Source organism: Megalobrama amblycephala, linkage group LG23 (assembly GCF_018812025.1).
Source record: "Megalobrama amblycephala isolate DHTTF-2021 linkage group LG23, ASM1881202v1, whole genome shotgun sequence".
NCBI lineage: Eukaryota > Metazoa > Chordata > Actinopteri > Cypriniformes > Xenocyprididae > Megalobrama > Megalobrama amblycephala.
Genome location: NC_063066.1, coordinates 4,059,793 through 4,075,898, shown reverse-complemented (window position 1 = coordinate 4,075,898; position 16,106 = coordinate 4,059,793). Strand labels below are relative to the sequence as shown.

The 16,106-nt window shown below is 37.5% G+C and overlaps 1 protein-coding gene across 1 annotated transcript; it reads left to right on the top strand.

Annotated features, from left to right (window-relative positions):
* The first annotated feature begins 4,839 nt into the window (after positions 1-4,839).
* si:ch211-277c7.7 (uncharacterized protein LOC100538111 homolog) lies at positions 4,840-8,413 on the top strand. Its single transcript, XM_048176629.1, has 4 exons — positions 4,840-5,311; positions 5,429-5,484; positions 5,561-5,669; positions 7,982-8,413. Exons 1-3 carry the CDS (start codon positions 4,996-4,998, stop codon positions 5,666-5,668), a joined length of 480 nt encoding a protein of 159 aa, XP_048032586.1. The 5' UTR covers positions 4,840-4,995; the 3' UTR covers position 5,669; positions 7,982-8,413.
* The last annotated feature ends 7,693 nt before the right edge of the window (positions 8,414-16,106 follow it).

Below are 16,106 nucleotides of genomic sequence, written 5' to 3'. Positions count from 1 at the left end.
GGTTATTCTGGAATTACTAAGATTGATTACTGTTTTTACTACAGCTTGAAGGTGTTTTAATGGAGCTGACCTCATGATATATGTACAGACGTACATCTAAATTGTCTATTCAGTTGCATCACTTAGAGCCTCTCATGCTGCAATGCAATGCATATTAGTATCTGTGAGTCATCTAGTGCAACAGTATAGCATTTGACCATGGTACTTAATGCAGGCACTCTGATCTAGAGGTCACTTACACACGATTACTGCAGAGACACACACAGCACCCTCTGGCGGTAGTTTAGTATAATCAATACCACACAAAATTGTGGTTTAGAAATGGAAGTCCTTTTGTTGTGTGGTAATTAAATTTTGATATAAATATATTTATCAAAATTAAAAATGTTTTTTTTATATGGATTTTACACCAGTGGCTCCTCATCTTGGTATTACGATTATGATAAATTTAAAAAACTTTTGACTATTTTGGCATTTCATACATTGATATCTCAGACAAAATCTAACTTTTGAGGTCAGTTAGAAAGAATATAATTGATGTGTTTGTGTTTCGTTGTCATTGCTATAGGCTATATTAAGCAAATTACATAAAGTCATACGGGTTTAGAAAAAGAAACATGAGGGTGAAAAAATAATTAAAGTCCCCCTGTGGTAAATTCAAGATTTCAGTGTTGTTTATATGTCTATGTGGTGATATTTTTCTGTTGATATAAAAAATTGGATAGATAATTATGTAAATTACGATGTTATGATGAACTATATATATTACTTACATTGATAATGTAGTCAAGCAAAAGGCTAATCATATTAATTATCGTCATATGTATGACATTGTAAAATGCCATACCATTGTGCAGTGTTTACCTCAGTTGACCGAGTGGATCTCTGAGTGGAGGCGGAGCTAATTAGCATATCATAGATCCGCGTATAATAAATGAAGCAAGGGTGTAAAGCAGTGTTGCCAAGTCCACGGTTTTGGGCTACTTTTACACTGTTGCCGCGGGTGTTTTTTCATGTCCGCAGGTTGAATCGACTCAAAATAATGTGATATTTAGCCTCTGGAATGCGAATTTTACCAGGGGAGCCCATCTAAAAACGTGAATTTTACCCCTGGAAAGTGATTTTTACCCTGGGATCCCCCTGAAATGCAATTGGGCTAGTTTTGAGGAGCAATTGATCTTTTGCTGGGAGTTTGATTGACAAGCAATCTAACCAATCAGAACACCGAATCTGCCATTTTGTCCAACAAAGCAGCAGCCGTTAGAAGATTAACCTCAGTGGAAATGGTGTGTACTGACATCTTTGCGCATTTGAAACAACATTCCTTCTGATGTTCATTCATGTTTATTTGATGCTATAAATGAATTAGTAGGAAGAGATGATCGGTTTACGAGCCTCTTGAGCTGAGGCGCTACAGCAATCTGTCACGACACATTAAAGAGCGACAAAACGTGTTTTTTTTGTTCGAATTTCTTAAAAAAATTACATAATTTGAAAGCTGGGACTTTGTTTAATATCATAACCTACTATGTCTTGTCTGTCGACGTGTTGGCAGTGTCCTCTTTGCTCCGCCATATATTTTTCACTGCGTGTGGCGTGACAGTTAAACACATTAATAAGTTTATATTGTATGCATTCTTTATGTATTGTATTAATTTTAGTATCTTTAACTCTTGTGTCCAAGCACTTTTAAGACAATGATCATATGCATTTAGCGCCATCCCCTGACCATTATAATGAGATGAATTCATTAAAGAATCCCTGCTTTCTCATTTATTTAATTCTGAAATAATATTTGACCACAGATGTTTTTCGTGACTTTTCTCTCTGTAAAATTAGGTATTGGCAATTAGCAACATTGATAAGCTACTCATCAAGTCCTCTCTAAATTGGACTAATCAGTTTAGCTAAACGTGTGTTGTTTTAATGAGGGGATTTTAAGGCTTCGCGTCGGGGGAAAATAAATTGTGTAAGGACTGCCATCTTGGCTTATTTATGACCCTGTTTTGATTTACAGTAAATGGAGTCGAGGAGTCCATTCCATTGACTCCTACAGTGGGAGTCGGGAGTCGGAGTCGACTCCAAAAAACCTGGAATCGAACACCCCTAGTAACTAAAGGCCCCGATATACTTCAAACAAAGTTCTTTTTCATTCTTCGATTAGGGGTAAAACGAAGTTCGAAATGCGTGACCAGCGATATACTGTAAACGAACATCTGACACCACCCACAATGCTGAGAGCGACAGTTAGATTAATAAATATGTGCCGTGTACTTTCTTCTCAGTAACAAAATAAACACAACAAAAATGAGAAAACAGCAAGCATTTATTATAGAAATCATAAGAAAAGCATCTGATCATAACCAAAGTCCCTTTAAGACAAGTCATTTCACTCGGCGGCCATCTTTGAAACGCCTCTCGGGCATCCTGGGCATCATGTAATCTCTTTGAATGGGGAAACATCAAATTCTCCAAAACTGTTCGCCAACCTTATGATTAAATTTCATATTTGAAATCACCAATGAAATCTAACAACAACCGGCTCATAAATTTAGTTTCTAAACGCTCGAATCATGACAAAAAAAACTATTTTTCAGGCTGGATCAAGCTAATTCGCATGCGCAGACCTAAATTCTTTGGAGGCGCGCGTCTGACTGTTTCTATAGAAACCGGTGATTCTAACGGCCGCTGAAGTGACGCGATGACTTTACCAGTCGGCGATTGGCTCTTATTTAGAAGGCGGGACTTATTCCGCCATATTGCGTGTTACACTTTCTCCCATTCAAAACAATACGAGTGACACGTCTTGTTATTCTATAGTCTTTGTCATAACAGCCTGTTAGCACGAGCTCTGCAAAGTAGCACTCCAGTCACGTCACGTCTTCAAATAGCACTTTATTCAATAGATTGCTTAAAATCAAGCAGCTTTACAGTATCAAACATGAAAAACAGTGTTAGTGCCTCATTTCCTGAAAGTTCGCTTTGGCGTGCCGTTTCGAACATCCAAAAAGAACACAAAATGAACTTCGTTTTGGCCTGATTTTGTTCGAAATGACGTCACATCAGTTCGTTCTTCGATTTCGTTTGAAGTATAGACCTTATGTAGCCCCGCCCCTTTTCAGCGCTGCGCTCATTGTCTTTTGACTTCCGGCTTGTATTTCCACAGCGATCTTATGTATATGAATGAACTGCTCATTTTAAAATCCTCCCGTTCTACTGACATTTGTTAAGACACCCGCTTTAAACATTACAATGCTCATGATAACTTTTGTTAACTCTACAACACGTAAATACACTTCATCAGCTAATTATTCTTCAACAGCGACGCCATAGAAATATACAGGGCTACCGCGAAAACGGAAGTTCAAAGACAGTATTCTAAAGATGGCGGCGCGCATGTTTCTCTGGAAAATAAGGTCTATACCAAGCGGCAACCTCCCCCATTTTCTCGTGAAGCCAATACGGAAGTAACTTAAACTGCGATTCATCGACTGGCCGCTAGGGACAGGCTGCAAAAGGGAGCAGAATCTCATTGACCATAATGTTAAAACAGCCAAGTTTACAGCAGAAAAAAACATGTTTACACTCTGGTTCAAATTGTGTTTTGGTCTATACTGCTAATTTTGCCCTTCATGTCAACTCTGAGGGGGGTGAATTTTTTTATAACTCATCCGTTTAAATTATATTAAGCCTTAAAGTTCTGCATAATTAAGGGCGTGGTCACTTGAGTGACAGGTAGATTGCGCTGCTGTCTGTGAGCCGTCACTTTACCTCAGCAGCTAATTTCAGCCACTGAATTTGGCATCTCAGTCTGTGTACATGTGCTCGCATGCAGAACACACGTTGCTGGATCGTCTAAAAGCATTGGCTAAAAGTTTTGTTCCTGAGATTTACTACAATGACAATACCAGGAGGATATACAACTCCGACAGCACTGCTTGGATATAACTAAAACTGCTTCACTATTTTGAAAAATTATACTTTGGACACGTGCTTATTAGTTTGAGAGAACATTATACAGATATCTGGTACCTATATATGTACATATAGAGCTTTACATTATAAACGATGCTCAGATTGCATCATTTCTTGAGATATGTAATGCAAACGATGGATAATATATAAAGATTTCATGGATTTAACGCTTTCATGAACAAAAAGTAGTTTTTTTATGTTTTGAAATGGACATTTTACCCAAGTGCAACGGATTGGATTCATCTCGTGATCTCTATTTCATTAAAGGTATGAAGTCCCAGTTGATTTTGTTATTTGCACACCCCACACAAATTAATTAGCCTACTGGTGTTAGAGCATCTATAACGTTATCTTACAAAACACCGTAGATTGACAGTAAACCTTTAGTACTTTCTAATGATATTGTTATCTTTTTTAATATTTTAGATAGTATCTAAGATAGATAGCTAGGGCGGGCGTGGTTTCAGCAACAAGTCGCATGGGCTCCAACTTCGTCCCGCCTCTTTGCCCATTTTCAGTTATCCGGGAGTGACGTGCGGTGACGCGCAGCTAAGATGGCAGCGGCCTCATTTGCGCGTCAAAACTGCTGTTCAGAACTCTATGGGTGACAACACGGACACTACGTCCATATTTTTTTACAGTCTATGGTCTATACCGGGGCCTTAAGGGGGCGGGTCTTGTTGTGAAAACCTGGCAACCCTGGTGTAGAGTTACATTAAAGCTATTTTATGGCATTAAGAATTTTTTTCAAAGGAAAAAATGTTTAAATATATCATTTTGGTGATCAGAGATAAGTTTTAATGGATAAAATTATTGACTACAGGGGGACAACGAACTCTCGTTATTATGTTAACTGTTCCTTTAAGGGCATCGGGTTATTTCTGCGTACAGTTCGCGCCTCAATTTCAAACGTGAAGTGACCGTTTATAAGCTGGACCTCTTCTGGTGGTAGGCTAATAAATTTGAACAGTTTAAGTTTCACATTAAGAGAAACAAAACTTTTTTTTAAATAACTTAACAATGGCAACTTACCGTAAATTACTCTACACACCGAACTTCAGCTCTCAGACGTCCCAAACGGACAAGACATCATGGTGGACCGGGGAAAATAACAAACACAAACTGAGTAGGAATATTAACAGGCTAACTGAGGCGACTCCCTCACCCTTGCTCTTCACCAAAAGTCCAGAAATAACACCTCTTTTTTTAAAAAAGATGAAAACAAACCATCTTTTGAGGTTTTACTCGAATATGAGGACCTCGCAGAAATCTACGGTTAATCTGAGGGCATCCGAAGGCGGGAAAATACAGCGCGCCGAACGTGACGCTCATACAGGTGCGCGCGGAGCACAACCTTTTATACAGTCATATAAAACGCGCAAGTCTTCATATAAGACTCAGTTGTGTTCATCAGAATGAATGCAATTACATTTCTCTGTTTGTGTGTGTATAGGGCCCTCATGTGATACTTTTGGATTCCCACAAAGAGATGCTCAAGCTGAGGAAATGGTGGGTTTGGTATAGGTTTTTTCTTTTTTACCATTTTATTTTCATTATCATGACCCGTGTTGTTTTTCCACGTCAGTCCCAAACAAAACAGGATGTATTGAGGACAATCAAGAAAATGGTAGAGGAGAACAGGGTCATCAGAGAGCGGTTACTCACCTTGAGGCAGCTGAGTCAAAGCAAATGAGGTTTGACCATTGTCTGCAGTTAAAGGGACAGTTCTCCCCAAAATAGAAAGTTCTGTCACTGTTTACTCACCCTCATGATGCTCCACACTGAAATGTTTTTTTGTTTTTTTTCATGAAAGACAAAAGGAGAATTTTTGAAGTTTTTAGTTCATACTGACCACGTGTGTCAATCTCCAAAAAGAACAAAAATAAAAGTCTATGACTCTGTGACTGCACTTGGCTATATAAGCCTTCTTTAGTGTAAAACTGAAATTATGTATGAACATTAGGGAGAATAAATGATGACAGAATTTTTTACTTAAAGGGTTAGTTCACCCAAAAATGGAAATTCTGTCATTTATTACTCGCCTTCATGTCATTCCACATCCGTAGGACCTCCATTTATCTTCGGAACACAAATTAAGATCTTTTTGATGAAGTATCAGAGGTTTCTGTCCCTCCATAGAGATCCGAGGCAACTACCACTCCAAGATCCAGAAATGTAGTAAAGACATCATTAAAGTATGCCATGTGACTCCAGTGGCTTAAACTCAATTTTATGAAGTGACGTGAGTGCTTTGTTTGTGCAAAAAAAACAAAACAACATAATTTACCACTTTATTTACAAAATAATATTATCCAAGGTGTGTTCACGCAACAATGTCAGCTCTCACGTGAACACAAAACGCATGCGTCATGATGCTCTTGTGAACACTCGCACATTTGCGTTTTGTTGCTCTCTTGAACACTCGCTCTTTTGCGTTGAGTTGATGCGAAAGTTTGAACAAAAAACGCATGCGTTGTGATCTCGTGAACACTCGCGATTTTGCGTTGAGTTAACACTCGAGTCTGAACACAACGCGCATGCGGCGTGATGCTCTCAAGAAGCATTCGCATGTGCGTTGAGTTGACGCGCAAGTTTGAGCCCAAAATGCATGTCGTGACACTCGCTCGTGAACACTTGCGTATGTGCGTTGAGTTGACGTGAGTCTAAACACAAAACTCATGCGTCATGATGCTCTTGTGAACACTCGCATGTGCGTTGAGTTGACGCGCAAGTTTGAACGCAAAATGCATGTTGTGACGCTCGTGAACACTTGCGCATGTGCGTTGAGTTGACATGCGAGTTTGAACACAAAATGCATGCTTCGTGATGCTCTTGTGAACACTCGCGCATGTGCGTTGAGTTGACATGCGAGTTTGAACACAAAATGCATGCTTCGTGATGCTCTTGTGAACACTCGCGCATGTGCATTGAGTTGACATGCGAGTTTGAACACAAAATGCATGCTTCGTGATGCTCTTGTGAACACTCGCGCATGTGCGTTGAGTTGACGTGCGAATCTGAACACAAAACAAAACTCATGCGTCATGATGGTCTCGTGAACACTCGCGCATGTGCGTTGTTGACGCGAGTCTGAACACAAAACTCATGCGTCACGATGCTCTCGTGAACACTCGCGCATGTGCGTTGTTGACGCGAGTCTGAACACAAAACTCATGCGTCACGATGCTCTCGTGAACACTCGCATGTGCGTTGAGTTGACGCGCAAGTTTGAACGCAAAATGCATGTTGTGACGCTCGTGAACACTTGCGCATGTGCGTTGAGTTGACACGCAAGTTTGAACGCAAAATGCATGTTGTGACGCTCGTGAACACTTGCGCATGTGCGTTGAGTTGACACGCAAGTTTGAACACAAAATGCATGCTTTGTGATGCTCTTGTGAACACTTGCGCATGTGTGTTGAGTTGACGTGCGAATGTGAACACAAAACAAAACTCATGCGTCATGATGCTCTCGTGAACACTCACGCATGTGCGTTGAGTTGACGTGCGAATCTGAACACAACACGCATGCATCTTGAAGCTCTCGTGAATGCAGATCAATTTTTTGTGAGTAAAGTGGTAAATTATGTTCTTTTTGTGCAAACAAATCACTCGCATTACTTCATAAAATTGAGTTTAAGCCACTGGAGTCACATGAAGTACTTTAATGATGTATTTTTCCTACCTTTCTGGACCTTGGAGTGGTAGTTGCATTGGATCTCAATGGAGGGAGAGAAACCTCTCAGACTTCATCAAAAAGATCTTCATTTGTGTTCTGAAGATGAACAAAGGTCCTATGGATTTGGAACAATACGAGGGTGAGTAATAAATGACAGAATTAACATTTTTGGTTGAACTAACCCTTTGAATGCCATTTGAAACAGCCTGCTGGCTTCTAAAATCCTTTGAATATACAAGACCTTCATGTCTTCTGAAGAAGTCAACATTCTTGAGTGTCGAGTATGATTTACAACTGATTTTTATCTTGTTATTGTTTTAATTTCAGGTGGTACCACTTGCAGTGAATTTTAAAGAGGATTTAAAGAATGCTGTTCACATGGCAAAGTCATTTATAGGGCAACAGGATGAGCTTTTATTTGTGCACCTTTTAATATGATTGTTCACAAACAGTTATATTGCCTAATAAGTTCCATATATGAGTTTAAAATCTAAATTCTCAGTACAAAAATGGAAAAAGTACTTACAGATTACCACTAGATGGTGATATTTCCAAAATTAAGAGCAGCTATAAACTGCAGTGAGGCTCCAACATCCATGCTTTACTTTTTAATTGTATTTACTAGTTGTTGTTTTGTTATTTATTGATATTCACAAAGAGAATGGCCTTCCTTTGTGTTTTTTGTTAAAGTGTTAATTCATGCCAGTAAAGTAGTAAACCTATGTTGTTTGATAAATTAACATTAAATGACTTAAATGACACTGTTCCTCTGTTTTGTTTCCTTCTCAGCTGTAGTGTGAACATTTGTTAAACTTTATAGTGACAGCATTTATTTTATTTGTTTTTGCATGTCAAGTCGTTTGTAAAAGAAGGAAAGAAAAGCTCATAATTTTACCTATTCTGGAGGCTAAAAGCAGCAAGAAAATTTATTGGAGACTTTTAATTTAATTTAGTGAAAACAATTGGCAGCAAATGTTTTACCCACATTACCCACAATAAAATTGCATTACATTTCCAGTGTAGAATGAGCTCAAAATCTTGCTTAGGCAGGTTGTGGGTTTGTGGCAGAAGTCATCAAATAGAGAAGCTATTGTCAAAAACTTGTCTTTAAATTGAGATATATTAATCATGTTGTCAAGTCAAGTCTGTATAATGGGGCAATAAACCCAAGGCTTGATTACAGACAATGATGCTTATAGTTTATTCCCCTCTCCAGGGCGCCTGTGATGATTATGTGTTTTCCTTGAGCATCAGCTAAATGGCAGTGGTAGATCTCTAAGATTAAATGCCGGTTAAATGCAACTTCTGTAAATGTTTGTTGTAGATTAGGATAAATTATAGAACTCAGGTAAGAAAAGGAATAGTTGCTCAGGGATGTTTAGATCTCTCACAATAACCAGCTAAACATGTATTTCACAATAGATTATATGTCCTTTACAACCTGGTTCTTGAAATCAAATATCTCACGATGAATCAGCAATAAATTGACAGCAATATGTCATAAAGTGGCATAAAGTGTTAAGCCAAGAACAATGCACTGCAGTTGCATGACTGCGTGACTTTCGGGCCTTTAACATTTGATATGGATTCCAACAATGAATTAAGCTGTAATTATTTTCACCACCAGGCTCATTTAGGTTCATGTGTTGAAACATGCTAAACAAGTGGAGCCACACCCTCTCTTTAGCACTGTTATGAGTCCTTAGCCACAAGCAGGGGTTGCTTAAAGTAATTTTTGTAATGATGTGCGGATAAACAGGGAAAACACAAATTATCTCTCAAAGGATGACAGTAATATTGGACCACACTGCATCAATATACACAATTTCCAAATGCTGAATGACAATTACAGCTGTTTCACACATACAATTTGTTCGGTTTAATTTTTCTCTCTTTTATTTTTATGTCTATACTGTAAAAAATGCTGGCTTGAAAATGGACAAACCCAGCGATTGGGTTGTTTTAACCCAGCAGTTGGGTTAAATGTTGCCAGTTTCGTTTAACCCAACTATTGTTTTAAAATTACTGTATTGCTGGCTTAAAATGAACCCAAAATAGGTTGGAAATTAAAAATCAACAATAATAGGCAACAATAATAATCAAAAGGCGAACATTTATTAATAAGCAAGTTAATAAATGTTTTTTGTTTAATTATTATTCACTAAACTTATTAATAAATGTTCATTTATTAAATATATTAATAAATGTTCATTTCCAACATATTTTGGGTTCATTTTAAGCAAGCAATACAGTAATTTTTAAACAATAGTTGGGTTATATAAAAGTACCCATATTGCTTGCTTAAAATGAACCCAAAGTATGTTGGAAATTAACATGTATCAGTATGTTTAATAAATGAACATTTATTAACAAGTTTAATGAATAATAATTCATAAATAAACATTTATTAAATTGCTTATTAATAAATGTTTGCTTTTTGATTATTATTGTTGCCTCTAGTAATTATGTGTCTGATTTTTAATTTCCAACATATTTTGGGTTCATTCACAAGCCAGCCATATAGTCATTTTTAAACAATAGATAAATAAAAACACATTTAACCCAACCGCTGGGTTTGTCTATTTCCAACCCAACTTGGGTTGTTTTTAACCCAGCATTTTTTAGAGTGGTTGAGTTAAAACCCCTGCTTTGAGTTTATCTTCAAAGGGCTCATTGAACTTCAATACAGTAGTTTTTCATTTTGTTTGGTTGTATTTCCTTTTCTCCCATTTGAATCACCATAAAGCTATATTTATCTTCTTTTTGTCACTTCTTTGGCATTCAGATTTAATATATTGTGTTTAATGACACATTATGTTATAACGAGCTCCAGCAGACAGATAAAATCTCTTTACTTCTCTGTCTTCGGTTCTCAACTTTGCACAGGCTTGATGTGGTTGGATGCACACAAAGCAGCACGAAAAAGACAATGACACCACACACACCTTATGCTACTCGTTACATTTGCACATCCTTTGCCTCACAGCTTATTCCTTTTAACGACAGCATCCATAATTAATGAAATATCACCCCTTGAATAGCTGGAATTAGTAAGCTCTTTGTTTGACGCACATGGGAGGAGATATTGTGAAAGCATAGGCACTTTGTAGCTGCTGCTCGAACACTGTTAATACCACCAATACAGAGTGTATAGCTGTAAAGTATTGCACTGATTCAGCACAACCTGAGAAACGCATGTTGTAGCTCATGGGATGTGGTCTTATCCTTTATTTGGTGAGGCCAACAGTGACCAAATTCCTGATTGTGAATGATATACAACTACAATTTAAGACTGAGAACAGACAATAAGGCTTCATATAATAGATGTGAACCACTGACCCTGGCTGATGGCAATCTCATTAACCAATGCTTTATGGCTTTTAATTCACAATGTGACAGAGAGCAATAAAATGTCCTCTACCTCTTGAATTATAAAACATGCTGTAAAAAAAGTCCTTGGTTGAAGCAACCGCAGAGTGCAGTTCCTCGTGTGACAGCTGAGAAAAATTCGATACTCAGAAGCCACACCAAAAAGATTCTTGGTAAACTTATCAAAATCACATCTTACTTTTCGCAGAAATGATTTTGTCATCTTAACTGCTAGCACACAGGTATAATTGCATATTGCCTTGAGGAAATATAACGGTGTCAGGAAGAAGCCTTAAAGCGCTTTACACTGTGCAACCGCTGATGAGGGAGTAATAAGAACCTGGATACATAAAGCCAAGTGGGACACAGACAGGCCGATCAGCTGTGTCAGAAACATTCGACTCACTGCGCATGTGTCTATTATATGTGAACTCACACTCAACAGCAGTTGCAGTCACAGTATAGTGGTTTCCTTCTTGACCGCACTACATATTTCACTGTATGGGGTCTAATGGAAAGAGCTATCAAACGAAACGTTTTCCGCGTGCAATTGCGCTGAAAGTCATTCTTGCCACGTGAAGAGCCTCATCTGGTGGGCTTTTTTCTATAATCAGAAAAATGGGGTCAGGTTTGATATTGTGCTGCATTTATGAACTGAATGTTCCCGTAGTGCAGCTCAACCCTAAAAGTGGGGTTGTCTGCTGCATCAAACACTCCATCTCTAGGGACATGAATTGTACATAATGGTGTGCTTACATTTCATGAGAAGAAATGGACTGTTTAAAGGCACTGAACAGCGAAATTGTTACGAGGTCCAAATTGAAATCTTTAATTTTGTTTATTTAAAGAATTTCACAATGAATGATGCAATTTTAACTTCTTGACTTTTTAGGATTATTTATTTATTTAAGAAATGGTCATTTGTGGAGGTTAAATAAATGCAAATGAGCAAATTATGTTCAAGCTATTTTAATTAAGCAGTCTGGTACAAAAATATCCTTAAAGGTGCCCTAGATTCAAAAATTGAATTTATCTTGGCATAGTTAAATAACAAGAGTTCAGTACATGGAAATGACATACAGTGAGTCTCAAACTCCATTGTTTCCTCCTTCTTATGTAAATCTCATTTGTTTAAAAGACCTCCGAAGAACAGGCGAATCTCAACATAACACCGACTGTTACGTAACAGTCGGGATGTACGCCCCCAATATGCCAGCCCATGATTGAGGCATTACACAAGGGCAGGACGTCTGGATCTGTGCACAGCTGAATCATCAGACTAGGTAAGCAAGCAAGGACAATAGCAAAAAATGGCAGATGGAGCGATAATAACTGACATGATTCATGATAACATGATATTTTTAGTGATATTTGTAAATTGTCTTTCTAAATGTTTCGTTAGCATGTTGCTAATGTACTGTTAAATGTGGTTAAAGTTACCATCGTTTATTACTATATTCATGGAGACAAGAGCCGTCGCTATTTTCATTTTTTAAACACTTGCAGTCTGTATAATGCATAAACACAACTTCATTCTTTATAAATCTCTCCGACAGTGTGTAATGTTAGCTTTAGCCACAGAGCACAGCCTCAAACTCATTCAGAATCAAATGTAAACATCAAAATAAACACTGTACTTACGTGATTAGACATGCTGCATGACGAACACTTTGTAAAGATCCATTTTGAGGGTTATATTAGCTGTTTGAACTTTTTTTATGTTGTTTAAGGCAAGCGCGAGCTCTGTGGGCGTGGAGCACGAGATTTAAAGGGCCACACACCCTGAATCGGCTCATTTCTAATTATGCCCCAAAATAGGCAGTTAAAAAAATGAATTAAAAAAAATCTATGGGGTATTTTGAGATGAAACTTCACAGACATATTCAGGGGACACCTTAGACTTATATTACATCTTTTTAAAAAAAAGTTCTAGGGCACCTTTAAAGGGTTAGTTCACCCAAAAATGAAAAAAATGTCATCAATTACTCACCCTCATGCCGTTCCACACCCGTAAGGCCTTCGTTCATCTTCGGAACACAAATTAAGATATTTTTGTTGAAATCCGATGGCTCAGTGAGGCCTGCATATAGGGAGCAATGACATTTCCTCTCTCAAGATCCATTAATGTACTAAAAACATATTTAAATCAGTTCATGTGAGTTCAGTGATTCAATATTAATATTATAAAGCGATGAGAATATTTTTTGTGTGCCAAAAAAACAAAATAATGACTTTTTAGCAATATCTAGTGATGTCCGATTTCATAACACTGCTTTTTGAAGCTTCAGAGCTTTACGAATCAAATCAGTGGATCAGAGATTTCAGAAGTTTGGCGGTTTGATACGTGATCCGAATCCCTGATTCGACTCAAAAGATTCATAATGCTCTGAAGCAGTGTTTTGAAATCGGCCATCACTAGATATTGTTAAAAAGTTGTTATTTGTTTTTTTTTGGCATACAAAAAATACTCTTGTCGCTTTATAATATTAATATTGAACCACTGTACTCACATGAACTGATTTAAATATGTTTTTAGCACATTAATGGATCTTGAGAGAGGAAATGTCATTGCTGGCGATGCAGGCCTCACTGAGCCATCGGATTTCATCAAAAATATCTTAATTTGTGTTCCGAAGATGAACGAAGGTCTTATGGGTGTGGAACAACGTGAGGGTGAGTAATAAATACAAAGTTCAGTCATGAAACTCTAACCGAGCGCTGATTGGTCATTTCCAAGCCATGGCATCAGCCAATCAGAAGTAATTCCATATCCACGCAACCATATATATCGTACCCTAGCCTGCGATCGACAAGCTGCACAATGTGAAATGCTGTTTTCCCTCCTCCTCCCCAGCGCCACCTGTAGAGATCTTCTATCATTCTTGCAGCAGCCTTTTCCTTGTTGTTTTATTTGACTAAGCTGAACAATTTGTATTTGCTCAGCAGCAACAGCAGCAGATGTAGCAGATCTCATACACCAAAATCAAGCCATGTATACTTCATACCCCATGCCAATAAATGCTGGTTGAATTTAATCCACTCCGAGAGTTGTCATGATTGAAATAGCATTATTTTCATTTTTAGGTGAACTAACCCTTTAAAGTCCCCCTGTGGTGAAAATAAGTTTTTAAGTAAGTAAAAGCCCTTTAGGCTGATGCAAAACCTGATCTCCCTGTCGAGGTTTATTCTGTGATAACAATCGGCTGAATGTACATTATCCCGCTTATTACACGGCTGCTTGCCACAATTTTACATGAACTACTGATATGAGTCAAAATATTTTATTAGCTCTTTAAACACAAAGTTTCCGCGGAGAGAGCAGTTGCTAGCGTGGCAAGTTCAAACTTGACGGACATTTGAGAGATACGGTACAGTCATACCACATATTACATGACATCTCGCCACATAAATAATGATGGGCATAAGAGATATTGATCTGAGATTAAACTGATTTAAAATCGTACCTGTTTGTTATTTTATAATCCATTACAGTGAACAAAATAGTCCCAAAATGAGAGAGCGATACCGGATGACATAATTAAATAACTGTTCACAAAATATTGATTTGACTGAGTTTTAATATTTTATTAGCTCACCCATCGCTAAACTTTCACAAGGAAAAAACGTTCCTAACAAGCGCTGCAGACTTCAGTTACCCGGATGAGCCTGTGTTATCAGTTTTTAGCGGTTGTTATCAGGGAATAACATACCGCTGGATGCCGCGATTAACCAATCAGAATCAAATATTCCACAGAGCTGCGTAATAATGTTGTTTATATGTCTGTGTGGTGTTTTTTAATATGCTTTAAGACAAACCATGAAAAACTGCAGTGATCTAAAGAGTTTCAAAAATGCGGTGGTGTTTCTGACGTCATAAACTACCTTGTAACCAATCACATCAGCGTGGGGGCGGGCTTTAGCATATCATTAACTATGACCGCTCTGAGTTATCCCGGTATATTTTTCTGTTAATATGAAAAATCGGGTAGATTTAGCAGGTGTATGGTGTATATTACGATGCTGTGATGAACTATATGCCTCTCTCCAATGACGTTTGTTCAAAGTGTTACTAAGAAAACTGATTTTAAGAGGGCTGCTGTTTGACTCTGAGATGAAGAACATGGTTTGTAACATTAGCAACACATTATTAGCAGCTCTTTGATAATGTAATCAAGCAAAAGGCTAATCATATTAATTATATACATGAATTGTGTCCGACATTGTAAAAAACATTACCTATTGTGCAGCGTTTACCTCAATAAGTTGACCGAGTGGATCTCTGAGCTCATGCGAGTGAGTGGAGGTGGGGCTAATTAGCATATTCATAGATCCCTATACACTGTTTTTTAAGCTGTTTTAAGGCATGAAGAATTTTTTTCACAGAAAAAATATTTACATTTTTAATTTTTGTGATCAAAGATAAGGGATAAAATTATTGACTACAGGGGGACTTTAAATGCTTTAATCAGTACATTTAGTAAGCCTACTGATCAGTACAAACAGTACAGTTCATTTATAAAAATTATTGTGTAAACATCTATAGCATTATATTTAGAAATTCCTTTAACCTTTATGGGTACGAAATTACAATATTTTCTAAATCCAGCTGAACTTTAGTACTTAAAATAATGTAACTGCAGTTCGAATTGTGTCGTTCTCTCTGCCGGCGCAGTGTCATTTTGGGTCCGTTGTTGAATTACGCACCAAAGCAAGCAATAAACCTGATGGGAAAAGTGATTATAGTATGTCCAATTATCCTATGCATTCTCTAACATGGATTTGTTGCTCTTCACTTCTGCTAATTTTGCCATCCTCATACTGAAATAGAAGTTTGAGTTGTTTACGGGTCTCTGTTTCTCTATCATTTGCTCACTGACCCTCAAAAAGCAATTTGGGGCATACAATTGAAAAAGTAAATCCACTGTAAAATATGTTGCGAGCAGTGCAAGTACTAGACGTTTAAATGTGTGTTGTATTTAACATTTATTTGGCATTTCAGTTTTGTCTTAGTTTGGTCTTTAGTTCATGTTTATATACAAAAGTAATGAAGACCAAATTGCGTGAGCATTGCTTTCAAATTAAA